The sequence below is a fragment of the Sander lucioperca genome, chromosome 20, assembly GCF_008315115.2.
Source record: "Sander lucioperca isolate FBNREF2018 chromosome 20, SLUC_FBN_1.2, whole genome shotgun sequence".
Classification (NCBI taxonomy): Eukaryota; Metazoa; Chordata; class Actinopteri; order Perciformes; family Percidae; genus Sander; species Sander lucioperca.
The window spans coordinates 6,860,673-6,887,033 of record NC_050192.1 but is presented as its reverse complement, the minus strand read 5'-3'; the positions used below and the strand labels follow the sequence as shown (position 1 = coordinate 6,887,033).

General features: G+C 41.8%; 1 protein-coding gene across 1 annotated transcript; it reads left to right on the top strand.

Annotated features, from left to right (window-relative positions):
- The first annotated feature begins 1,252 nt into the window (after positions 1-1,252).
- Positions 1,253-26,361, top strand: kdm7aa (lysine (K)-specific demethylase 7Aa). The gene is made up of 19 exons (XM_031313501.2): positions 1,253-1,382; positions 9,498-9,583; positions 9,964-10,081; positions 10,554-10,714; positions 14,076-14,217; positions 14,885-15,071; positions 15,509-15,671; positions 17,332-17,419; positions 17,507-17,613; positions 17,881-17,972; positions 18,176-18,262; positions 19,142-19,393; positions 19,558-19,679; positions 20,148-20,296; positions 20,404-20,498; positions 21,400-21,608; positions 21,733-22,112; positions 23,279-25,343; positions 25,856-26,361. Exons 1-18 carry the CDS (start codon positions 1,285-1,287, stop codon positions 23,365-23,367), a joined length of 2,625 nt encoding a protein of 874 aa, XP_031169361.1. The 5' UTR covers positions 1,253-1,284; the 3' UTR covers positions 23,368-25,343; positions 25,856-26,361.

Here is a 26,361-nt window from a genome sequence, read left to right as displayed (position 1 = left end):
AGCTGGCCTGTTTACAGTTAGTAATCACAGGATTCATGTAAGAACTGGAGAAGTTGTCTTGTGTTTACAGGCATGTGGTGGATATGCACACCAGACACGAAGTTGCACTATACTCACACTGACAAGAGAGAAGACCTAATGTTAAGGCATGATAATGATCTAACACACCCAACTGGTGCAGGCTGCTATTATCACCCTGATGACAAAGGAGATGTTTACATCTTGCTGCAGGCTGAAAATGCACCAAAGAGTTTTTATATATATATATATATATATATATATATATATATCTGCAGATGAACTGGCTGAATCACATGTGTCTTCTGTGCAGTGAGCTCTCTGCATGCACCAAGGCCTGCTTGCCTATGCAGAGCAGCACAGATGGGTGTGTGGGGGGATGGGTACTGTCAGCACACAGATCAAGCTGTGGGTCGGTGGTCCCATTGCTATTCACCACACAAGCACGTAGGGCATGTCAGACATGCTCCATGGAGACATACCATGGGCAGATATTGTGTTTTGGTTATGCTGTGCTGCAATGTCCGCCATAGGTTAAGAATATTATCAGAGGAACTCGCTCTTTGCTGATGAGAGGTGTGAGAACACAACACACAGAAGAAAAACTCTGCAACTGTGCAAATATTCTGCTGATAGAGCAGTTTTTGATTGGGTGACATCATTTTTTTTCTTTACATCACATCAGCTTTGCTTTTGGCTTGCTGATAGGCTATGTCAGCGCTGATGCTGTACATTTTGAAGTATATAGTTTATGCAAGTTTTAGTCAGCCAAGACTAGGCTAACACTTTTTACACATGGCTTAACAACATAGCCTATAATATTTTCGTTGTTAATTTCCGTCCCCTTAAATGGAGTTCTAGCGATATATTAACTCGTTACTTTGCATATTTATTCATGCGTATTCGTCATATTGGCATATTTTGTGTGAAATGATTGTAAAATATAATTGACTATGAGGCTCACCATTTTCATCTATTTAGTTTAAAAAGCATCCGATTTTGCTGAACATAAGTCTCAGACTGTAATATTGACAAAATGCCCAAAACAAGAACATTATGTCATTCCTTTGTTGGAAAAAGTTTGTGTCTATTGTTGGTGTGCCTACTCAACCAGATGGAAATGGATCGTTTGGAAACTGACGTCAGACGTGGGATTGCCTAGAATGGAGAATCTCGTCTGGGCTCGGCTCCCCCTCGAGTGTTTCCGGACCGTGGGTTAAATCCCCGCCCCGCTTCATTCCTGCGTTGTTTAGGGACACTAGGAAGATGGCGGCGGCCCCGCTGTACTGTGTCTGCCGGCAGCCCTACGATGTAAGCCGGTTTATGATCGAGTGCGACATCTGTAAAGACTGGTTTCACGGCAGGTATGTAGGTTACAATGTCCTTTAGAGATGTGGCTTATTAGAAGCGACAAACACTGATTGTTTATTAAAGAAACGCGACGGCTCGCTAAGCGGTGTTGACTAGTAGCTAGCTTGCTAACACTAGCGGTGGACGACGGGGGTTTTAAACCGTCTATTGACACGACTTTACGAAAGAAAGTGTGGTTTCTTTCCCTAAAATGGCTTGCATTTAATCCATTGTTCTGCCAATTAGACTAAAACATACGACTTGTACATGGTCTGTGTAATTATGTTGATTATCAATATTATTGACTCAAATAGAGTCAATATAGCAAATAGTTTTTCATCTACTAATATGTGGATCTATTAGGATTGCCGAGCTGTGTTAGTCAACCTGAGTGATCAGAAGCTTGGCGGGGCCATTGTGACATAGAAAAGCTGCATGTTTTCCAGCTCCTTTATGTCGCTTCAGTGATAAGTTTAATGCTAATTTTTACTAATATTTAACGGATGAAGAGCCAGTTTAACCAGTTGTTGTATACCAATCTGGCTTACCAAGGTAGGTTACTCAAGGTAATGGCAACCACAGCCAACCTTTTACATTTCATAAACAACTTCTATTTGTTTGGACAGAATCTGTAAGTTTTTGTTATACCTAATTAGCTAACATTCAATTTTAATACATACTAATTGCCAGCTGTCTATGCAATTTGAGCTTTTTGTATTTCCATGTGTTTTTAGTGGTTTACTTTATTAGAAAGCAAAAGGTAGAGAACAAGGAGCGTGTTATGGTCGGGCTTTTGATTGACAGCTTGAGAAATTTAAATCCCCCTTTCAGGCAGAGGAGGCACATGGCGGGGACCCCTAGTGGCGAACAGGGGGATTATTTAAAGGTACCGGGCAGACATATTCCTGGACTGCTTATGGTCGTGTTTTGTCCAATTTTCAATTTTTTTTAAGGGCCTAGCCTCATTTCTGATTATAAGTAGACCCGTGGTATTGTAGTTGCTTTTTTTGATTGATGCTGTGTGTTGGTGGGTGGTCGGTGGCTGTCAAAATCATAATGTGAATTATGTTGTTGTGTAATGAAGCAAATTTGTGTCTGAGCATGTATGGAAAAATACAATGGCAGATTGCAGTTGTGCATGCTCTAGTCCTTACCCGATACTGTGATGAACACCCTATGCTTTGGGGTCAAGATCATTCTGTACTGTTTTGGGGTGACACAGTGACCTAGTTAATTGTACTTTTTAATTGAATGATCAGGTTTAACCCATTTTATAAAGCATCATAAAGCCTGCTGAGGTGACTATTAGTAAGGCAGGCAGCTGTTGTGTAGGTCAACTTGTGCTCTGATACTGAGAGAAGGAAGATAACAAGATGTTGCCATAGTGATTGAAGAACATGTTATAATAATTGTCAAATAACAAGTTGTGTGTCAGACACAGGTAACTAGAAAGATCTTACTTTGTTTAACTGTCACTTTTTATCGATGTGGCCCTAAGTCCATAGGCCAACTCAGACAAAAGTTAGGAATACCCCATTCTTCAGTACCTTAAATCTGCCTGTGTGGGCGCATCCCCACGGCAACTGTTTATGAATACAATAATCTGTTTTTGCTCGTGTTGAAATGACGGAAGCCATTGCGTAACCACATTAAGTGCGCTGCCAAAAAACTTGGCGGCCAGAATTTGTGGTGTGTCAGAGCCAAAAAAGACTGGCTGGCTGTGTGTCATGTGCCAGCAAGAAAAAGAACAAATGTTGGAGCTTCCCCCATTGATGACTAATAAGCAGATACACACACACACACACACACACACACACACACACACACACACACACACACACACACACACACACACACACACACACACACACACAGAGCGAGGAGAGCTCCAAAACCAGCAACATTTTCTGCCTCTTTCCCACGAGGCTGGCCAGAAGGAAAGGGATATTCTCTGGCTATTGATGATGGAAAGTAGGAGCTCAACCTCCCGGTGCCTGTTTGTCAGTTTGCAAGCTGAGTTACTGTTTGTGTGGGAGACTTTATTTTGCTGCCTCAGTTTATGGAGAGTGTCCTGTTTTCCATCACCTGTATCTCCTCAGCATCTTAGTACACAATACAGGCTGGGACTTTTACCGGATGAGGACTTGAGCATGGTTAGCAAACACTGTATGGTTAATCTGTAGCAGTAGTGAACAATGAGGTAAACTAGAAAGCAAAAAGAACATTAGTATAGATAATACTGATCAACTCTGGGTATTTGCTGATATCGAGTATTGAGTTCTCTTTTCCGGGGCGCCCTCTTTTTAGCTTACCTGGTTGAGCGTGCGCCCCATGTACTAAGACTAAGTCCTTACTGCAGTGGCCCAGGTTTGATTCCGACCCGCGGTCCTTTGATGCATGTCATCCCCCTCTCTCCCACTTTCCTGTCTTCAGCTGTCCTCTCCAATAAAGGCTAAAAAAGCCCAAAATAATTTAAAAAAGAAGCTTTTATTACAACAGTCATTGTAATACATTCTATAGCATTGGTACTTTATACTAAATTAAATAATGGGCAAATTATAGCACTTTTAATGTTGTGTGGAGCGCCCTGGATCCCAACCTTTGTTTATTTGACTGCACATCACAGGTTTGATATGTCTGGGAATCTTGAAACTGATTAACCAAATACTGATTTCCCTTGTTGAATAGTTTTATCCAAAAAATCTTTAGAAGCAATATCTATCTATCTAATAACTATCCACCATTTCACAAGAAAAATGAATGATTAAAGAAATAAAAATAAAACATAAGTTGGTGTAACATAAATATATTTTGGGTTTTCTTCTGTCCTCTCAATCTTCTTCTTCTTACCAAGATTAGTCTTTCAGTCCCTAGGTTGCCTACCACTGCCCTGAAATACTCCTTTAGGCACCAAAGCCCACTACTAAAGCCTGTGGTTTAGATTACAAATGTTAGATTGAACCCTGTTATTTACCATTTAGAGCCTCCCCTAATTACAAGACCTGCTTCTGTAACTGGATTGTTTCCAGTGTTTCCAATATGCCAATTTACGTCAACACTATGAATGTTGGCTTGCTGGAACTACTCACTGGGTCACGTCAGATCACAGGGTTTACCCCTGTGTAGGTGTCAGGCACTCCAGTCAGACCGTTGTCTGGTGTGGGTATAGACGTTGGGGGTGGTGATAGACTAGCAGGGCTCAATGGGACTGGGAGGGAATGATTGATGGCCGCTCCAGCTAGCCAAGTTCAATGCACGATCCGTCAATGTCGCACAGATTGTGAGCACACTAAAGAGAGATGGATAGCCTCTACAGAGTGCCTTTTTAGTGCTTGCGCTAAGTGGATGGATGAACGAGTGGAAGGATTTTTCTTCCACTGTTGTCCATGAAACAAACATTTCAGATCATCTGTTTAGATGTCTGATTAGTTAATTGACATTGAAGTAAAGAGCAGCCTCATAGCTCCTGTTTAAACTATGTTTACATTCATTAGCAAGGCTGTCTCTGTGGTCAGGGAAACTGCATTACATCCAGCTTGATCAATGTTGATTAGGGGTCAACAGCCTTGTGTATTGATAAGCAGTCAGATTGAATCATGATCTTAAAGATATAGCGGCTCTGCTATAAAATTGAAATCTTAATTTAGAAATATCACTCTATAAATAGGAGTAGTGTAATGGGGAGAAGATAAGGATCTCTCTGTGCCATACTGAATCCAAATCAATGAAATACTGTAAAGACTGGCTGAAATATAATTTGGACAGCTAGTCCATCCTTGGGTGAGTTCCAACTGAGTTTGTTGGCTGATGTTTTTCAGCAGCAGACAGTCACAAGACTGATGACTTTGTAGGTTTTACAGGGGCACCGGGGGCCTGAAGACAACCATGTTGAAGACATGTGTGAAAGTAGAGCCCCAGTGCTTGGAGCCTCAAGGCAGCTCAACCTGCACAAAAACAATTAAGTTGTTAAAACTCCCCAGGGCTCCCTGATGCTCCATAAACAACAAAGTGATCCTCTTTTGTTTACCAGCTGACTACAGAGAGTTCTCTTTCAAGCTGTAACCACTGCAGAGACGCTTTTACGCACAGATGGCTAAAATGATTAACCAGTAAGGCCAAAATGACAGATCCCTATCCCTATCTGTCAGGGCTCAGTGGCTCTTACTGCTGTCCAAGTCCAGCACTGTTTATGTAAGCTTCGGTTGAGTGCATTAGGGAAAAGGACCGGAGGAGTCAGGTGCTCCTCTGGGGTAGATAAAGATAGCCAGGTGTGTTTAACTGCCCTCATCTCCTCTCTCTCTACCACCCATCCATTAGGGATCTGCCGATTCTCTAATGTAGGCGTGTCGCTGCCCCATGTAGAGCGGTTATTTAGAGCTGAAAATAATGGTGATGCCCGCCTCCAGCCTTTGTGTTTCTGCACTGATCATGGAGGACAATGAACCCCTCACAGTGCATGCACTAATGAATAAGCCCTCTCAGTCACACAGGATGAGGCCCTTGATGAGAGGAAGTGAAGGGAGAGGGGCTGTTGATGGCAGGGGTTTAGCCAAGTACACACATCTCCTCTTATTCACAAAGGGATGTTTTGCGTTGTAATCGGCTGCAATGCCGTCACAGAATAACCCTCCAATCTGGCGAGGTTTTGTTTTTATCTTTGCAAGACATATTGACTGTACTCTATGTCACCTTCTATCACAATATGCTCTGTTGTTGTCCTACATCATATGATAACACTATCTCGTTAAGTGTTAAGATGACGGCAGTTCAGTTGTCTCCAATCTCATCCTCGCTCTGATTGCTTTCCGAGCAAATGAGGTTCACGTTGGTGCAAGAACTGTTTGCACGCTTTGCAGTTATGCAATACATCATTAAGTCTGAGCAGGGCAGGAAATACTTGGCCCTCATTCCCTCTCAGCTGAGTTTCCTCCCCCCCCTTTTACATTCTCTACCTCAAGTCCACACAGTTTCACCAGCTTCAGTGCCTTATTATGTATTAATCATTTCAGGTGACAGATAAGCTGAGTCAGACTGGCGTATGTGGCACAGTGCCCTGATTTCCCACTGTGGCATTACATAAAGGAAAGTACCAAGTGAGATGAGGACAACAAGGTCACCTCGGTCGAGCTCACGCTGCTCTCACACATCTCAACCGACCCGGGCTGGCGGCAGAGAGCTGTGACTCATGTTTTCCCCCAGCGAACAGTCACACGTGAACCAAGATTCCTGATACATGAGCTAGGCTAATACTACAGCCAAGCACTGCACAGTGTTATTGTTGTTCATCTGCAAGGGCAGGAGCACTTCTTTAAGCTTTTTTGTGTGCCATTTCCTATTTTCATAGTTTTTTTTGGATGTTGGAGTAACTTGTAAAAAAAGACAACTCCATAATAAACAGGCCTACTTAATGGCAAATCAAATATTCCATCAGTAAATATATTTTGTAAATCAGTCAGGATGATTGTGGCAACTAAATGCACTTTATGACAAAAATCTTGGCGGTTGTCTGCATTACAAACACTGTTTTCAACAAGTTTGCAGTGCAGCAAATGATAGCACCAGGTTATATGTGGTAAACTGGGGAGAGGCATCTACTGTTGATATCCTGTTAGTGCACCAGGATGATTGGGGCCAGCATTCACACAAGCTCACCACTTCCTGATGAGTTAATGGCTCTCGGCTTTATTTCCTTTTACAGCTTCCTGCAATTTCTTGTAGATCAAAGCTGATAGCAGGAGTGGTCAGCTCCATCTCTCCTTGCAGGCGTTCACCTTTCCAAAACAGCCAAACCGCCACAAATCCAATGTTTATACCCTATGCCACTATGCTAGCTGTCAAACCAAAGCTTCACTGGCTTGTCGATGGTTTGAAGATGGCAAATTTTAAGTTTCAAGTCAGTGTGCATATGTTTGTTTCCTTCTTAGGGTCAGCCATCACAGTGCTAATGGTGCTTAGCGACATGTGTCTAAATTAGCTGAATTAAAAACAAGCAGTGGAAGGGAAGTAATTACATTTTGACCGGGCCATTTTAGAGGTTGGATTTAGTGCAGTTGTAGCTCTGTGAGTTAGTAAAATGTTGTTGGTTTTCGTCTGACCTTACTAGCAGTGACAAGTCTGAATGCACCAAATGTGTCTCTTAACTGGCTTCAAATCATATTTTTCAGACTACATGTTGCCCATCAAAACATCCAAGTTTTTTTATTGATGATGTTGGTGTATAGATATGGACACACCAATAAGCATCTCTGCGAAGTAAAGAAATGTCCACGGATCGTAGGAAGAGTATTGGAAACAGTTATTTCCAGGTCAAGTGGGGACATACAATATGACTTCATAAAACAGTCATTGTCTTCAGATCTCAAAATTTGTGTTAGTACAGATGTGTGTGTGCGTGTGCGTGCGCCTGTGTGTGTGTGTGTGTGTGTGTGTGTGTGTGTGTGTGTGTGTCCTATCCCTCACATCACTTAACCATTAAAAGAATCTGTACACATGCTTGAGTCACACAAACATGCAGTGTTTCTAACTAAATGCTACAGCTGTTGGTTTCCATTTAGTCTGAATGGCAACTTGGTTGCTGTTCACGCTGCTCTTGGAATGGGGCTCTGGTATGCAACCGAGGAATGCATGTGTGTTGGTGCCTGTGGTTTGGCTGCTGCAGGACAGTCGGGGGTAGCGGTATGAGTGACACTGTTGCAGATCCATCCATGGGGGAACGACAAACCTCACTATCTGTACAAGCAGTTGATTGTGAAAAGAAGATTTTTACCTTATTCTGCATTCACTTAATGATGGCAGATTGGGAAGAATGTAACTAGCCTATTAGTTACATTATTTTAATATTAGTTGCATCATTTTAATAGCCTAAATAAGCTACTTTTGCAGAGTTACGTATGTGAAGCGGTTTATTTAGCTGAATCAATTGTTTTAGTGTTCATATCAGATTTTACTTGGATGTAACTGCCAGCTATGGTGCCTGTACAGCCATTTCACCACTCTTCTTGTAGCCAGATATCTTCAACTCTGGGTGATGTGAACACTTTTTCTGACTCGATTGCTCAAAAATATGGTCTAAACGATATGAACGTGGCATTAAAAAGGGGCTAGTACCATGCAAGTGCCCTTATGTTATTATTGGGCAAAAGCTTTGAAATGGGCTTCAAGTTTCTTGCTCCTGTCTCCAGTGAGGCAGCAGTTTTAGAACATTTGTTGGAAAAATTGATCAGAGCAAAGGTAGTTTTCCAGACCCAAACTGTACTTTCTCAGTGTTTGTTTATCCCAAACCTGTAACCCCTGGTAACACACACAGCGATTGACATTATTGACATTTGACATTAGCTTGTATTTCAACTTGTCCAGGTCAGACAAAGAACTCACGGTGCCTACAAATGTAGTCACACTCCAAATCATGTTTTATGGGCAGGATTTTAGTTCAAGATTTGATGATGATGACGATTTAGAGTAAGCTAAGCTGCAGTTCATAACTACCTACTTTTACAATGACCCAAACTCCTTTTTGTTTATTTAGAATCATGTCTTCAAATGACAGCCTAACATTAATTCTGTTAAATTAACTGGCAACTATTTTGATAATTGTTATTTGAAATTGATTATTTGTGCAATTTTTAGGTTAGGTCTCTCTTTTTCTTAAAAGGGATAAAAGACATTCTAAGGCATTACCATTGGCTCTGAGAATTGTGATGGGCCTTTTTTTTATAGACCAAATGATTATCAATTAATCGAGAAAATAATCTGTAGATCAATGATTAGAGGTGTGACGAGATCTCGTCCCACGGGATCTCGCGAGATTAAAATGCGACGAGACTTCTCGTTGAGGTAAAAACACTTGGTTACGTTGTAACCTTGGTGCTCTGAGGAAAGACTATTTTTCCAGTCATATTTCTTAATTGAAGTTTTCTTTAAAATAGTGTTAAAATCTCACGTCTTGTCTCGTCAGCGGAGTGTCTCGTCACACCCCTATTGATGATGATGATGATGATGATGATGATTGTTTTTTGCAGACCAACTGTAAAACAAAAACACTGTCACAAACGTGTCCCATGAGATGTTGTTTAAACATGTTGGACGAAGTGTGAACTTGTTCTAACTGCATCTCCTGACTCCACCTCCAGCTGTGTGCAGGTAGAAGAGCATCATGCTGTGGATATCGATGTTTACCACTGTCCCAACTGTGATGTCGTACACGGACCCTCCCAGAGTGAGTACTGCTTTTTCTCATTTTCTTTGCTTTCTGTTTCTCTCCCTCCCTCCTAACATGTATCTCATTCATCAAAACTGCCCTCTGATTCTCTACACCCCCCACACACACACATCTCTGTATGTTTGACTGGTCACAGGGGTAGCCCATAGAGCAGACATTAATAGGCTAATTGAATGGCCCTCCACTTGGATTGGACAAGCCCTCCATTCCCATCTCTTAGCTCAGGGGTTGAGTAGTGAGTTAATGTCCTTTCATAAAAAGTGGTGGTGATGTGCGTAATTTACCACTTTGTTGGGAGAACAAGCTACAAAGGGCAACAGCATGATGAAATTGGAATGAAACGACCCTGTGAACCTCAGATGTCTGTTTTGTTGTAGTGAAAAAGCGCAACAACGGCCACAGGCACGACTACACAGAGCCAGACGATGGATCGAAGCCGGTGCAGGCTGGCACTCGAGTGTTTGTCAAGGAGCTCCAGAACAGGACCTTCGCCAGGTAGATATCAATTTTGGCACATGTATAGTTATAAATTGCTTCTTCTGACAGCCCAAGGCTCAAGCTCTGTTCATGTCTGTTTAACCAGATAAAGATTTCCTCATAAAGCTGGTTTTACACTTGACGTTAATGGCAGTCCTGCCATAGATATATCACATTTTGTGCAGTCTCCACATGGTATCTTTGTAATCGCTGTAACCCTGACGTGTAGTTACATTATTGAGAAGGCGGTGTATCCTACAGCCTAGATACGGCAGCTGCGTGCGTAGGCTCTGAAGCTACGCCGTAACCCCTTAGCGTAAAACTATAAATCCTCCTTAGGTCAGAAGCTGCTATTACTTTGAATACTGTCATAAAAATCATCTTTGCGATGCACCCAAATGTTGCCTTTTGTAAAACATTTAAGGGGTCATGACTGTTAATAAAATGGCAATAGATCAAGTTTACTGAACTTCTTATGGTCTTGTTTCAGTGGTGAGGAGATCATGATGCACATGAAGGGCGAGCAGGTGACAACCAGGTACCTGGAGAGACACGGCTTCAACTACCCCATAGCGGTCACAGAGATGGAGGGCCTGGGACTCAAACTACCAGTCTCTACTTTCTCTGTCAAAGATGTGGAGCAGTATGTCGGTAAGGACACCTCATAAGAAGGGGCTTTATCCTGCAGCATAAAACAGTTGCCGTCAGCTGTATCAAATTTACAATAACGCACAATTGTTTATCCTTTGGGGGGGGATGTGGGTATACACAGCAGCCTCAGTATGCTTAAAACTAATGAAACCACCCAACACCAGCCAGCTAAGTGGCCATCGCTGAGCAGGCGCCATCTGTATGTCAATAAGAACAGGTTTCTAGGTTCATGGGGTTTTAACCCACTTATCAGGCATCAGGCCATGGCTGAATGAGTTCTAAATGAGTGATGGCTAAGCTTTCACTACCCTCTCTATGACCACTACGCTTCCTTATTGAAACGGCCTGCCACTTCCCAGCTCCTATTACAAGCCCATTACCAAGCCCACTGACGTTTTTATCATTAAGTTCAGATTACAGACTCCCCCTCTCACTTTATCTCTCCCTCCCATGCCATATTGAGCATTAAGCCAAGGCACAGGTGTTGTGATCAGGGACTAAGTGTTGGGTTGCATTTCTTACAGTTAGAAGACAATGAGTCAACAGGAGTGAACGCTGATGTCTTCTGTGTGTTAGTAGGGTCTAAACAGTTGTGTAGCCAACAAAGTGGGTGGCCAATGATTGGGACAAGTGTTAGAGCATCGATGAATGGTCAGTGGAAGTCTTATAATGGACTCAGAATGATTGATCAGTCGTAAAAAGATTTGGGGCATGCTGGTTTAGGCACATAGCATTTAACTGCCACATCACCGCTTTAATTGCGGCCAGGGACCTGTGTTGTCTTACTTCACTCTCTCTCCCCATATTCTCCCTATATTGTCACGACTAAAATGCTTAACAAGATATAAAAAGCTGTATATAGTGTAATACTCTTGACCAGTTTACACAAAAAGTGCAGTTCCATTAGCTGCCTAAGCAAAATGTTTAACTGACCTGTAATGATTTAATAATCCAAGAAGCATGTATAGAAATGTAAACATATTATAATATAACACAAAACATAAAGGTACATGATACAATATAGGATGGGAAAGAGGATATAATGAGTCTGTGCCAGCCTCTGTCTCAGTCAAGTAAAGAAGATCAGAGTGACTCTCTCTATAGAAATACTAGATTTAAGCATTCGTTTGATCCTGGGCGGACACTTTATCACGCCAGGCCGACACTACGCATCTGTGGGATCGCAAAACTACCTTTTTGAAGAAGCTGCTGGATAACGCTTAAGAAATAAGGTTTAGACTTTTCCCATAAGGTTTGCATAGGGAACGCTATTTGGATGAATTACGGAGTAACAGACGCAGTGCTTAGGTCACAGATGGGGCTATGATATGAGATATATATATATATATATATATATATATATATATATATATATATATATATATATATATATACTCAGCAAAAAAATAAACGTCCTGTCACTTTCAACTGCTTTTATATTTTAAGCAAACTTAACATATGCAAATATTTTAATGAACATTAAAATATTTAACAATCACAACTAAGACATGAACTGAACAATGTTCACAGACATGTGACTAACAGAAATGGAATGATGTGTCCCTGAACAAAGGGGGGAGGAGGGGGGGTCAAAATCAAAAGTAGCCCTCAGTATCTGGTGTGGCCACCAGCTGCATTTAAGTACTGCAGTACATCTCCTCCTCATGTACTGCACCACACTGGCCAGTTCTTGCGGTTGTTGTTGTTGCCATCCTGTACCTGTCCCGCAGGTGTGATATTCGGATGTACCGATCCTATGCAGGTGGTGTTACACGTGGTCTGCCACTGCGAGGACGATCAGCTGTGCTTCCTGTCTCCCTATAGTGCTGTCTTAGGCGTCTCACAGTAGGGTCATTGCAATGTATTGCCCTGGCCACATCTGCTGTCCTCATGCCGCCTTGCACCATGCCTAAGGCCCGTTCACGCAGATTAGCAGGGACCCTGGGCGTCTTTCTTTTGGTGTTTTTCAGAGTCAGTAGAAAGGTCTCTTTACTTTCCTAATTTTCTTTTAACTGTGACCTTAATTGCCTACCGCCCTTAAACTGTTATTGTCTTTTCGACAGTTCAACGGGTGCATGTTTATTAATTGTTTATGGTTCAACAAGCATGGAAAACATTGTTTAAACCCTTAACAATGAAGATCTCTAAAGTTATTTTGACTTTTACAAAAGTATCTTTAAAATACAGTGTCCTGAAAAAGAGATGTTTCTTTTTTTGCTGAGTTTATATATTATTGTATATCATACAGAAAATTTTGAAAAAAAAATGCAATGCACCATCCTAATTTTTAGTAAAAAGAATAACTTGTGGTGGTGCAATGCCATAGTGATAGTAAAGAGCTTTAAACTGCAGAGTAGAGTTCATGATTTTTGCCCACAATACGGTACAAATTGATGATTAATGAGAAAAACATTTCAACTTAAAATTATTTTAAATGAATGCAGTAAGAAAAGCGTTTCTGGTTCAAGAATGTTGACTAAGACATATTTGCAACACCTTAATTAATGACTTCTTTAACATTACTGGGTGTCGTAATATATTATTGAGCTGGTTCAGTAGGGGTATTGATTTAGTTTTTTCTCTTGCTGTTGGGTTTGTAAAGCTGGTGTTTGAGCTCTGCGTTGTGTGGTTTCGAGGCAGCTTAGTCTCTCACTGTGTGACTGACTGACCTTACTCCAGCTGTTCTCTGTCATCAGACGCTGGCCAGCTGGGCCTGTGTGTGTGTGTGTGTGTGTGTGTGTGTGTGTGTGTGTGTGTGTGTGAGACATGCAAAGGGGTAATAAAAAAAAAGGTGAGTGGGAGGGGTGTGGGGAAAATACAACAACCAGCTGTCTTGCTACACACACTGCACCCCGGCCCTGCTTCCGGCCCAATGTGTCACCCGAGTGTGATTTGTAGCGTCCCAACTATTAGCTGTGTTCTACGAGTTTCCGCTTCTTTTCCCTTTTTAAGCATCTGTTTTCTGTCTCCTACGCATAAACACACCACATGAAGCCTATGCACACTCTTTCTCACATCTATACGTGTATTTCTGTCAACGCTTGAGGCCTCCAAAGCACACATAGACATTGAACACAGCACCTCCACCCACACCTCCTCAGGGACTGGTGGTCTGGACAGATTGACAGATTGTCTCGCTTGCCTCCCTGTACAACCCCTCCCCACGCTGCCATATTGGTGCCAGTTTTTCTCAGGACTTGATCTCTAAAAGCACATGGAGATGCCAGAGGGCAGCAGACCCTAGTGAACCCCACGCCCACTCAGCAGCCAATTAAAGAAAAGAAGATATTTTTCATTCTGAAGTCAGAGTTACTGACTTCAGAACTTCTTCATATATAATGTGGCCTTATCTCCCATGTAGGTGGCGACAAAATCATCGATGTGATAGATGTGGCACGGCAGGCGGACAGCAAGATGAAGCTCAGCGAGTTTATCAAGTATTACACCAACCCACATCGACCCAAAGTCCTCAACCTCATCAGCCTGGAGTTCTCTGACACTAAGTAAGCTATGCTCAAGTCTGTTCACTCTGTTGGCTAAAAGAACAGCTTTAGTTAGATCAGATCCCTAATAAACACTGGCAGTACATTACAGTCAGTCATGTCACACTCAGAAAATGCTTGTATAAACCAGCATGAGCTGTGTTGCAAATGTGTGTGTATCTATAGCCTCTTTAACACTCACGCTTTCAGTTGTATTAGGTGGAAGTATTTTTTGTTTTGTCAAAGGTGAAAAATGACCTTACATACTATTCACAATTTCCTTTATCAATTATCAGGAGTTGTATTAATTGTTGACAATTAAATGGAAGTTGCAGTCATTATAACTTAGTTGCATCTTTATGCAAAAATATATTTATATATTATATTTATATTTCTAGTCAGTAAAACAATTAAAACAATGTCCCAACTCTGCATTTCAGATCAATTGTATTCCCACTATAGCCTGATCGATACTGGATTTTTTTTTTGGCTGATATTAATATTTGGGAATTTAAAAAAAATCCAATAAATAGAGTGATAGTACATTTTACATAAACACATAACATGCATGTTAACCTTTCTCATGCTTGGATCATCTTTTTTTAAGCTTTGCTGTCTGTATTAATAACTTTATCAAAATCTAACCTTCCTTTTTTCCCTTTTTGCCTCGCTCCAACCACCCACGAAGGATGTCAGAGTTGGTGGAGGTTCCTGACGTGGCTCGTAAGATGTCCTGGGTAGAGAACTACTGGCCGGACGACTCCTTCTTCCCCAAGCCCTTTGTCCAGAAGTACTGCCTTATGGGGGTTAAGGACAGCTACACAGATTTCCACATAGACTTCGGAGGCACCTCTGTCTGGTACCATGTTCTCTGGGTGAGTATTTGCATGAATAAGAGCTGAATGTATTGGGAAATCGGGCAAGAATTGATGACACATTCTAGGCCAAATAAACTACTGTTTTGTTGTTAAATCCAACACCATGCTTCCCTATCATTTGTCAAGCTCAATGGATTTTTAGCGTGTTTGTATATACTGAGATATTTAGGACAGGCAGTCACTGCTGATTTGGCTAACACTTGCTAAAAGGTCACCCCGCTTCTCACATCACATCTATTCATGAAGCAGCTCTGGGGGCAGCACTGCTGTGCTCATATCGATGATCTCACCCTCCTCCTTTTATAAACTAAAGCAGACATTCATTTCAATGTGTTTGTGGGTTAGCAGCATCACCGCCACAGTTGCCATGTTCAAACACCAAAGTGTCATTACAGTGTGGCGATTTTTTTAACTCCTCTTCATCTGCTTTGCAGGGTGAGAAGATCTTCTACTTGATCAAGCCCACTCCCGCCAACCTTGCACTATATGAGGCATGGAGCTCCTCGCCCAATCAGAGTGAATTATTCTTTGGGGACAAAGTGGATAAGTGCTACAAGTGTGTTGTGCCCCAAGGAACCACCCTGCTCATCCCTACAGGTCTGTGGTTTTGTTTATGCATGCCTGGAATTCCTTTGAATGTTTTAGTGTAGTGCGGACTTTTAGGGTGCTTTCACGCCTGTAGTTTGGTTCATCTGGTGACTGACAGTAGGTCGACCCTATGTTATGAATAATGACAGGTAGAGACGGGACGAAAAAGAGGCAACTTGTACAGCAATATTAGGCAAGGCAGTAACTGTTGGATCACTATGTTATGCATTTTTTTAATGGACTTAATGAGCTGCCAAAGTACACAGAGTAGGATACAAGCACAACACACTGTGACTGTCCGATCGATAAGGATGTGCTGATGCACGTTACCAAATGATTTGCATAAAAACAAATACATGGTTTATTATAAGATCGCTTCCTGAACAGTTCTCAATCAGCAGATGGAATTAATAGTAGTTCAGCCTTTGATAGGTCTGTGCCAGGGTTTGATTGAAAGCTTTCAAACCAGAAAAAAAATGAACCAGGGTTAAGTGTGAAAGCACCTCTAGAGTCTTGCATAATCACCTACTTTGTGGTTTCCAAGCACAATAACTTTCAGACACTTGGACAAACGGCTATCTGTGTGACTAATGTTATATCATTGTAGTTGGTGCCTGACTAACTCTTCTGCACCGACCCAGCTGACTGGTTGTTTGGGTTTGATTGTTTGTTTGTCTTTTCACATGCTTTCAAAAGTTAAAATAATCCCGCTTCCCATGGCTTCTGCCAGGAAAATACAGGCTTCTTGAAGGTCCTCTGTCATTGCCAAAGGAAAATAACAGAGAGGGAATGTCTTCCTGAGCAACAATCCAAACAGTTCTTAATGATCATAGTTGCAATGGAAAAATAAAGAAAAACAGTGCTGTTGTGTAATATGATGAAAGTAGTGATGATGCTGTAGATCACAGCTTTCCCCTTCTTAAATTCCTTTAACTAGCAGTGCTGCTGTTGTTAATTAGAAGCTGTGCTAAGAGGCTAAAATATGTTTGTTTCTCATGGCACTGAGTATGACATGCTTTCATTCACCTAAGTGAAGCTAATGTCTCCAGTCACACAATTGTCCATCCATCAGTCTCTCAATGGACTTTTTAAGCCGATAGAGTTCCTTTGCAGCCAGACAGACAGACAAAGCTCAGTTCAGCCCGTCAACCGCTGCATGTCCTCACTCAGTCTTCCAGCCATGCTTTCTCAGCAGGCTGAAGCAGCATGGTAAAAGAGAGCTTTGGCAGAGAGGGTGTGGAGAGGTGGGAATTAAGTGGGGGTCAGAGAGCACAGTAGGTCAGTCATTCAGTCAGTCAGTCATGCATTATCAGGCCTATCTATCAGCCACCCCCCACCCCTCAGACTCTGCTTTCTGTCACTTTGTTGTATAAAGACCACTGTTTAGCTGAGGGGGAACACATCATTGCATATAGACAAACTTATCTTTTTCCTGTGGGAGGACAAGAACTTTGTTTTTGTATGTACACATGTGGGTCTTTTGTGCATGGTCAGGCGTATAAGTGCTGTAAATATCTTCATATTTTCATGCAGATCACTCAAACCTACATATTTGATCAAGTGCCCAGCGTTAAGGTGTCTATTTACCTGTCCCCTCTTTAAGTGTAATATTGTTGCAAGTCAGTCTGTGGGTAAGTTGTGGAAACGTGTACTCTGGCTCCCCCTACAGGCTGGATCCATGCTGTTCTCACCTCTCAGGATTGCATGGCATTTGGAGGGAACTTCCTTCACAACCTCAATATTGGCATGCAGCTCAGGTACACAGCTCGGATAATATACAAAAATGATGATGTTTGTAACTGTATCACTGTATCTGTATCACTGCTGCTTCTGTTGATTTGCAGGTGTTATGAAATGGAGCGCCGCCTGAAAACCCCAGACCTCTTTAAGTTTCCGTACTTCGAGGCCATCTGTTGGTATGTGGCCAAGAACCTCTTGGAAACGCTAAAAGGTGAGAGTGAAACGTTAATATGTCCAACACACAATATTAGATGTAAGATCAAATGTAGGTGTTTTACATATCAGACCTGTCAGGAAAATAATAATAAATAGAAATAAAACAAATAGTTGATAGGAGAAAAAGAAGGTTAATAATTCCCACCAATATCTAAATATGATGTACATCTCCTTTGGACATTTTTAATATTTTATTTAGTTTTAGGTTTTCTGTCTGTGATTTTTAGGGGTTTAATGCTTGTATGTCGTCCCCCCCCCCCAGAGCTACGAGAGGACAACTGTCCACCACCAACCTACCTAGTGGAGGGAGTCAAGGCTTTAATCAGTGCACTGAGGACCTGGTTGAAAAGAGAGGTGAGCGTCGGCCACAGTGTTCTCACGGTCCTCTCCGTCTACCTTCACCTGACTCTTCCTTCAATAACTCCAGTCCAGATGGTTATTGTTACACAGTCGTCACCCCTGTTTGTTCTTATCTACTGGATGTGTGTCAGTGGCCAACAACAGACTTCTTTCTGTTCACTTCCCCTGTCTGAATGTGGTCTGCTGTGGCTTTGCAGGTGACTGAGCCCACCAGTGAAGTACCAGACCATATCAGGCCTAACCATCTCATTAAAGAGCTGACCAAGGAAATCCGCTACCTGGAGGTAAGATGGGACAAGGAGGAAAGGATATGGGAGAGGGTTAGACCTTTTTTACACTTAATGCAGGTGTTCATGTCGGCTCTGAGGAGAGCTAAGTTCATGAGCTGATGCATTGGTGCTGGTTTTAAATATAAAGTGCACTGTTTTTAAAAATGATTTTGTAGAGCTGATCTGTCTTTTATTTACCAGTGGCAATCACACGCACATCCATACATGTTTTGCAGGTGTTGAGTAACAAAAAGCTGCACAAACAAAACAAAGTACCCACACATTGCTATCTGTAAACTAATTAGACTACTGAAGCTCAAAAGGACAAAGAAAATTCAGGTACAGATAGAGAAAGAAGGATATAAATTCAAAAGGCAATTGGATTATTCAAATATATGAACTTGTGAACCTGTAAATCACTGACTTTGGTAGTAGTTTAGCTTTGCCAGACCTTCCTCCAGAGCGCTGTGGAGGAGGGTCTGGCTAGTCCACACAGCATTCCGGGATGGGAGAAAAACGTGCTCTGGTTTATTGGCATTTCTTTAAACCAATCACAATCGTCATGGGCGGCACTAAGCGCAGCACGGAGCCCTAATGCCACTGTAAAATAGCCTCGGAAAGGAGCCTGTTTTGGTGGAACGTGTACGTTAAAAAGTTGTTTTAGTCGTGCAACAGAAAACTCAGATTGGACAGATAGTCTAGCTAGCTGTCTGGATTTACCAGGAGGAGTTAACCATAGTCCTCATAAATCAAACGGAGTTTAAAATTCCAAAACAAAGAAAGCCTAAGGTAACGGACATCCGGGCCGAAAAGAAGGCCATACGGCGTGGATATAGACTACTTGACTACTTTGGTAGTAACGTGACTCCCATTACATTTAATTTATATCAATAGGAGGAACCAGTCAGTGGTAGCAAGCCAGTGAAGTCTCAGGGAAGTGGGTGTGGAGTTCCATCTGGATCAAATGCCTGCCCGGCTACTCGTGCTACGCTGGAGAAGCTGTGCCAGGCCCGCCAGGCGAGAAGGGCCGCCAGGCGGCTGAGGGAGCAGCAGCGGCAGACCGCCAAAGTGCCCTCCAACTTGGACATCTTAGAGCAGCACACCCGGGAGGTGCTAAGGAGGCTGGAGGTGGGACCGCTCGAGGAGGTGAGCAGTCATTGTTAACTGGCACTTCAAATTATCATAAAAACTGATTTAAATATTTTTTTCTTCCTATAGAACAAAAGAAGTCAATGTTTCCTAAGTGTATACATGTGGACTTAAATATGTAATAGTCTGTTTATTGACTGATGCTGGTCTGTTCAACTTAGGATGCGGCGTTCTGTGCCAAGGTTCGTGGGAAGCTCAACAAAGTGTCAACTGCATCCGCAGCTGCAGAGACTTTAGAGGAGAACCACCTACGGCTAATGCTGGTCAACGGCAGAATTATCAGGTGAGAGCTCACTTCTCTTTGGCTAACAAAGCAACGTTTATTCCTCTTATTAATTAAGGCTCAGTCGTCAATTCACACAGAATCAGTCAGCCTAAATTTGGGAAAATTCTGTCAAATGTAAAATCCTATTATGTTTTTTAAAAACATCCCAAACAAAATGGGTATATCTCAAACTAAAAGATTTGCATCAAATACCATTATATAAATGATAACAGCAACTACCACTAGTCAGAAAGGAACAACAATAATAACCTTAAATAGCATCAAATTGGCCTTTTTATGCAGGACATGAAGCAACAGCGGAATTAAATTGCATAGACAAACCCTCCGTTTGACTCAGATCACAATCAATATTTTAAGAGAGTTTTGATGATGTGAATGTTTCTATTCTACAGTCGAGATTTTCGATATGTTATGGTGAAATTAAATTTGATTTCATCATTCAAACATGGATCTTTGTGTGCGCAGAGATATGAGGCGGCCAGGCAGCAGCCCGGTAAAGACGGAGGGTGAGCGGCCATCTGTTGGCCCACCAAAGAGTTGTGTGGACGTGAAGTCGGAGAGGACACGGCACAGTCAAGAGCAGCACAGCACAGATGAGAAACCCACACTCTTCAGTAAGTCACCAGTGGCTGCTATTGTTAACAATATTATTCTTAGACCCATATTTTAGTGCGTTCATTGTCATCGTTTTAAGCTCATGGTGCGTTCCTGTGTTTCCCAGGTGGTCTGGAGAGGGTGAAGACTGAACTCAGGGAAGAAGTCTCAGGACACACCAGTGTGTCAGACGTGGATTTAGACAGTGACTTTCCCACCGAGGTAAATACTGAGCAATCTAACGGCATGAAATGTCTTAAAACTTTTGATTTCTACACTGAAGCATGTGTAGCTCAGACATATTGAGAAGGATTTGGTTGTTAGGAGTATTATAACTCCATAATCATTGTTTGTAGCTTTTCTTTGGATTATTATTAGTGTCACTTAAATCCTTGTTGTAGGCTAAATGTTTTATCCATGGAAAAGTTATACGTTGATTTGTTTCATTTATGTATTGGTTTATTTGAACAGAGACAGTTGCACATTACATTGCTGTAAATGCACAATGTTTACATAGTTATTTAAAATAAAATTAAAATAAAAAGTTATTGAAATAGTTTAGTTAAAAAAAAAATAGATAGATAGATATATATATATATATATATATATATATATATATATATATATAGATTAAGACTTCACATAAAATTCAGTCCTGAAAACACACAAAATACTGTCTTCTTTGGGAAAACAAAATATATAATACCCCAAAATATGTTTAATTGTTCATCTTTGGCCGAATAAGGTCTTGAATGAAGTGAAATTCATTCAAAGAAAAAACAGCTAGCCATCAGGCAATGCACACACACTGTAGCAGTCAGTCAGCTGATCAGTCCAATAGTTTTTCCCATCACTGACCACGTTTTATGTTGATCTGTGTCCGTTGGCTTGCTTGTCTTGAGTTGAACGAGCTAAACTACCTTGACAATACTAGTTATAGTGATGTAGTAGTATTAATGATGCATTAAATGTTTTATGTGTAGTCCTATAATTACAAATACAACAGGCAATATCAAAGTGTGCTGTAATGGCACACCAATATCTACGTCTATTGAAATGTACCCAGACTTTTTATGCTGTGATTACTGATGCATCCTTTCTAATTTAAAATGTTTCAATGTAGCATAAAGCATCATTGTCGTCGTCGTCGTCGTCGTCGTCGTCGTCCTCCTCCTCCTCGTCGTCCTCTTCTGACGAGGATTCAGGGAGTTCCCAGGAGGAAGAGGAGGAAGAGGAGAAGAAGGGCTTATATCAGCAGAGAGGCTCAGGGCACACCATAGAGCTGGACCAGTCTGGCCAGAAACTCAGGCACAAACACAAACCACTCAAACGGTAAGCAACGCATGCAAAGATGTTGTAAATGGTCCCGTCACGGCACCCCTCAAAGCTCAAACGTGTATTATTTTTGTGTGCACTGAGAGGTAGTAAATAATCAAGTCTTGCCTGATTCTTGCAGAGAACGTCCTACCTCACCCAGCACAGAAGAGGCCATTCAGGGGATGCTATCTATGGCTGGTCTGCTGTGCTCCTCCAAGCCGGAGAAGGTAGCCTCGTCCCAGGAGCCCTGGTGGTCCAGCTCCAGCCAGTGTTCGCCGCTGGAGCAGAGGGAGGAGGCGCAGCACCAGCACCGACTGCAGGGGGACACGAGCCCGATGGACAGCCAGGGCAACAGCAGCGAGGCCTGGGACAATCAGGGGCTCCCTAGCCCTCTTAGCCGAAGCCACGGCAGCAGCCCAGAGACAGACTACCAGTACTGTGACCCCTCAATGTCTCCACCCCACCCCTCCAAGAGGCACGCCCCCAACCCCCCACCTATCAGCAATCAGGCCACGAAAGGTTTGGAAATCACATTTGTACTTCGTTGGAGCAAAAAGGTGTTGTGACTGCGCAGAATGATGTATGTGCTGAAGGGGGTAACCTCGCCAGTTTAACGTGTATGGATGAGCATGATTTGTGACATCTAGACTACTTTGGAAGCCACTCGTCGTATAATATGGAACAAAGTAAAGTGTGATGTGGAAACTTGAAAGTCTTCAATGTCGTATTATATATTATTATACATGCATTCCTGACCTTTATAAATGTAGAAATAAAGTAAGTAACCATGTCAAGTATATGGAAATGTGGAAAAAAAAACAAGTTACAGGAAATAGTTTTACAAATGTGAAATAACAGCAGAATGATGAATCAATTAGTCAATTGACAGAAAATGTATATCTGCAATTCATGAATGGAATTCATTGGTTTCACTTTTAGCTTCTAAAATGTGAATATTTGCTGGTTTTCTTTCTTTGTCTTGTAAGATAGTAAATAGTAATAAATTATATTTTTAGGGTTTGGAATGTTGGTTAAAAAAACCCAAGATATTTAATATGTCAACTTGTGCTCTGGTACATTTTGTGCACATTTATGTGCATTTTTCACTATTTTATAGACGGACATTAGCCTGGTTGACACCAGACCCTTCTCAGTTGTAACTGAGAGTGGGTCTGGGGAAGGTTCATTCACAGCCCATTTCCAAAGGGGCGTCACCAACGGACGCCGCTCAAATGCCTCTGGGCGCAATCGGATAGTCCTTCAACCAATCAGACCAACGATCCGGGTGACGTAGCAGCGACAGCGGCATCAACGGGTTGCTGCGCTTCGGTGGCCGCCATGTTGAATGTAAACAAAAAGCTGCTTGCCGTCGCTGCGCTATCGTCATCGTGTAAAGCCCGCCTCAACGGTTGTGATTGGTGCCTCGATTTGGAAAAATTGGAAATGGGCTTTAATGGGCTCTTGGCCAGACAGACTTGCAGAGCAAATCTCAAATTTGCCGGAAGTTCGTCAGGGTTTTCCCCAGGCTAGACGGACATAAAATATCTGACAATTTATAGACTAAACTGTTACCAAACACTTATTTACAGCACTAGTAGACATGCATTGTAAACCTTCTCTCCTTGTTATGCTTACTTCTAATGCTGTTCTCCTTTTTGTTTCTTTCCTCTTCTTTTTTGTTCTAGGCAAGCGGCCCAAAAAAGGAATGGCCACAGCCAAGCAGAGACTGGGGAAGATCCTAAAACTCAACAGACATAATCGCGTCTTTGTGTAACACTCCAAATCTTCAAAAGCAAAATGATGCATGGGGACATTTTCTTGAAGACAAAAAAAGGAAACATTGGCGTATTTGTTACCAGACACTTTTGTGCTGTGGAAATGGGGAGAGAGAGAGAAAAAAAAAACGAACACACTGCCTGGAGACTAACGTAACTGATTGAATCTTCACACGTAAAACACGCTCACTGTGCATGCTTAGGAGACAGGGTATTGGCTATGAAATAAGCAAGTGCACGACTTCACCACACAAGCACACTAACAACAAAAACAGAAAGGAGATACAGGAAGCAGAGCGGGACAAGCATGTCATAAAATGTTGTGCTGCAGGGAAAGGTGGATTGAAGCTCCTGCGGGCATTCAAATGGACAAAGGAGATGTAGGAGGTATACCAAACAAACAACAAAATGACTCGCTTTGCTGGGAAGATCATCTGCATCATATCTTGATATTTACTCTCTCTGCTGAACAACCAGCCCCCCCCCCCCCGCACAACATTCACTTGCTTCATGTCTATCTGAGACAAACTGAACAGGGTGGAGGAGCAGATGCAACTGAGCTGTACATCTTGAGCAGGGTCTTTTTCTCCCCCCTCTGGCTCTGAGGATGGAGACGAGGTGCTAAGGAGGACGCGGTGAACTGAAATTTCAAAATGGTGCTTATTGTTTGTACTTTTCTCCACTCATGCTTGTCCCTTCCAGCCCTCATTCCCCCCCCCCCCATCTTAATCACACCAGCAATAATGACTTTGAGGAGAGAAGAAACAGTGAGAGGCAGCACTTTGGTGTATTATTCCCCAATTCTTCTATTTGTAGAAAAAAAAAACTAAATAGGTGCATTTCAGACTTGCACAATTTAGTGCAAAAAAACTCTCAAATCTGCACTATGTTTGATAATTAGAGGGGAGTCTGTTTCTGAGTGATAATGGCTAAAGGCAAGCTGCTCAAAGTGCTGCCTCTCTGAATTTGTTCAAAATAGGAATTACGAGTCTTTCACTCGGTCTAAAAAACCGAAGACGACAAATGACTCGCCTGATATCCTGCTTAATTTATTTCTTGTTTTATCTATGTTGATTTTTTTTTTTTTGTGTGTTATTTGTATGGATTCTGAATGATGTATTTATTAAATGAAAGAGATAATGATTTTATTATATTTTGACCCTAAAGCCTCAGCTAATCTGAGGGTTTTTTTTTCCTTTTGATAGGTAAAATAATTGTTCTTTTTTTTTTATCTTTAACACATACTTTTTGTAAATGTGGATGTTTTTAGAGTTCATGTGATCATCATTCGTTGAGAAGCAATTTACCTACAACTCTTTTATTACCTTCTATTCTGTCACAACTCTTACACCCCCGCTACCCCAGTGAATAGATGCTGTGTTGATTCTTGTCTGTTCTGGTTTCCTCTTCTCCCTGTAGCCAGAGGGGTGTTGGGGCTATGAGTGAATGGAAACTAGGTTAGGTTGAGAAACGTCCGCTTCCATATCTACACCTGAGCTTTCTCAACTAGTGCCAGTTATCTCCAATTATTTCAAGTATTCTGAGCCACTGTGGTCGATCCATTCAGAAGAAGTGAACTTTTGTAGAACTTCAGTGGGATGAGTGAGGTTTTTTTATTTTATTTTGTTTTTTAAGAATACCAGATGTGTGTTTTGCTCGGGGTGCGCAGTTCTTCACTCTCAGGGAATGATGCCATGGACATAACCTTCGATTAACCACCAGCCACAACATGGATGCAGACAGGATGTTCTCAGCACTCACTCGAGACTTTACAGATTGACCTCCTGCTTTGGAGATGCTGAGGTTTGTTTGTATTTTTTATTGCTCAAAAAATGATTTCATGGTCGTGGTTTTCAAGTTGAAATGATAAGCTGTGCTTTAACCAGTCAGTCATTGTACCTTTAGGCTAACTTTTACAACTTCTGTTAACATGAACTTGGTATTGTCTCCCCCATTGCTTTCTTATTTTCTTAAAGTGCTCATATTATGCTCATTTTCAGATTCATAATTGTATTTAGAGGTTATATCAGAATAGGTTTACATAGTTTTAATTTTCAAAAAAACATTTTTGTTGTACTGCACATTGCTGCAGCTCCTCTTTTTACCCTGTGTGTTGAGCTCTCTGTTTTAGCTACAGAGAGAGACATCTCACTTCTGTTCAATCTTTGTTGGGAGTCGCACATGTGCAGTAGCTAGGTAAGGACTACAAGCCAGTCAGAAGCAGAGTATGAGGGCGTGCCATGCTAGCAGCTAGGCGAGCATTATAACGTGTGTTACAAAGTGACGCAAGTTTGTCACTGAAGTAAAGGCTGGACTACAACAGAGGTGTTTAGAGCAGTTTGTGAACAGTGTTTTCTGTTGGAGATGTAAGTCCCTTAGGGGTGGACTTTTTGGGCTTTTTCACTTTGTAAACCTATTACATGCACAAAAAAGATATGACACAAAGGAAAGGGAAAAAGCCAAAAAGCATAATATGAGCACTTTAAGCCAACAGTTGACTTAAGACATTACAACCAGGCTAACTGTTGCCAAGTAGCTTTAAGACCACTCTGAACAGCGTGAGACTTTGAAAGCTTTGCTCAGGTTGACTTGTAGTGCCCATGACCTGCGAGTGACTGTGATCAATCATTCAGCCCTGACGAACTGATAATTAGTGTTCTATTCCTCATTGCCAGACTGATTTCCTCTTTTTCTTACACTACACTTTAACCTTTGAACTCTTTGCATGTCAAGTCATTGAAAACACGAGCTGGCCCGCAGGCAGGGTTTGTTATAAGCTGTAGTATTCATTGTACAGAATCGGTCCCTTTTTGCTTTTATATGCAGCTCTCTTGGCATTTGTTGTGTGTTGGTTCTTGCAATGTTTTTTTTCCCCAGATTTAAATGGCTTATGATTTAAAATTTACAAACACTGGCTAACTGTGACACTGTTAATGCGTTGCATTTTGTTTCTGCATTTAAAAATGTGCGTGTAAATAAAACTGATGAAATAG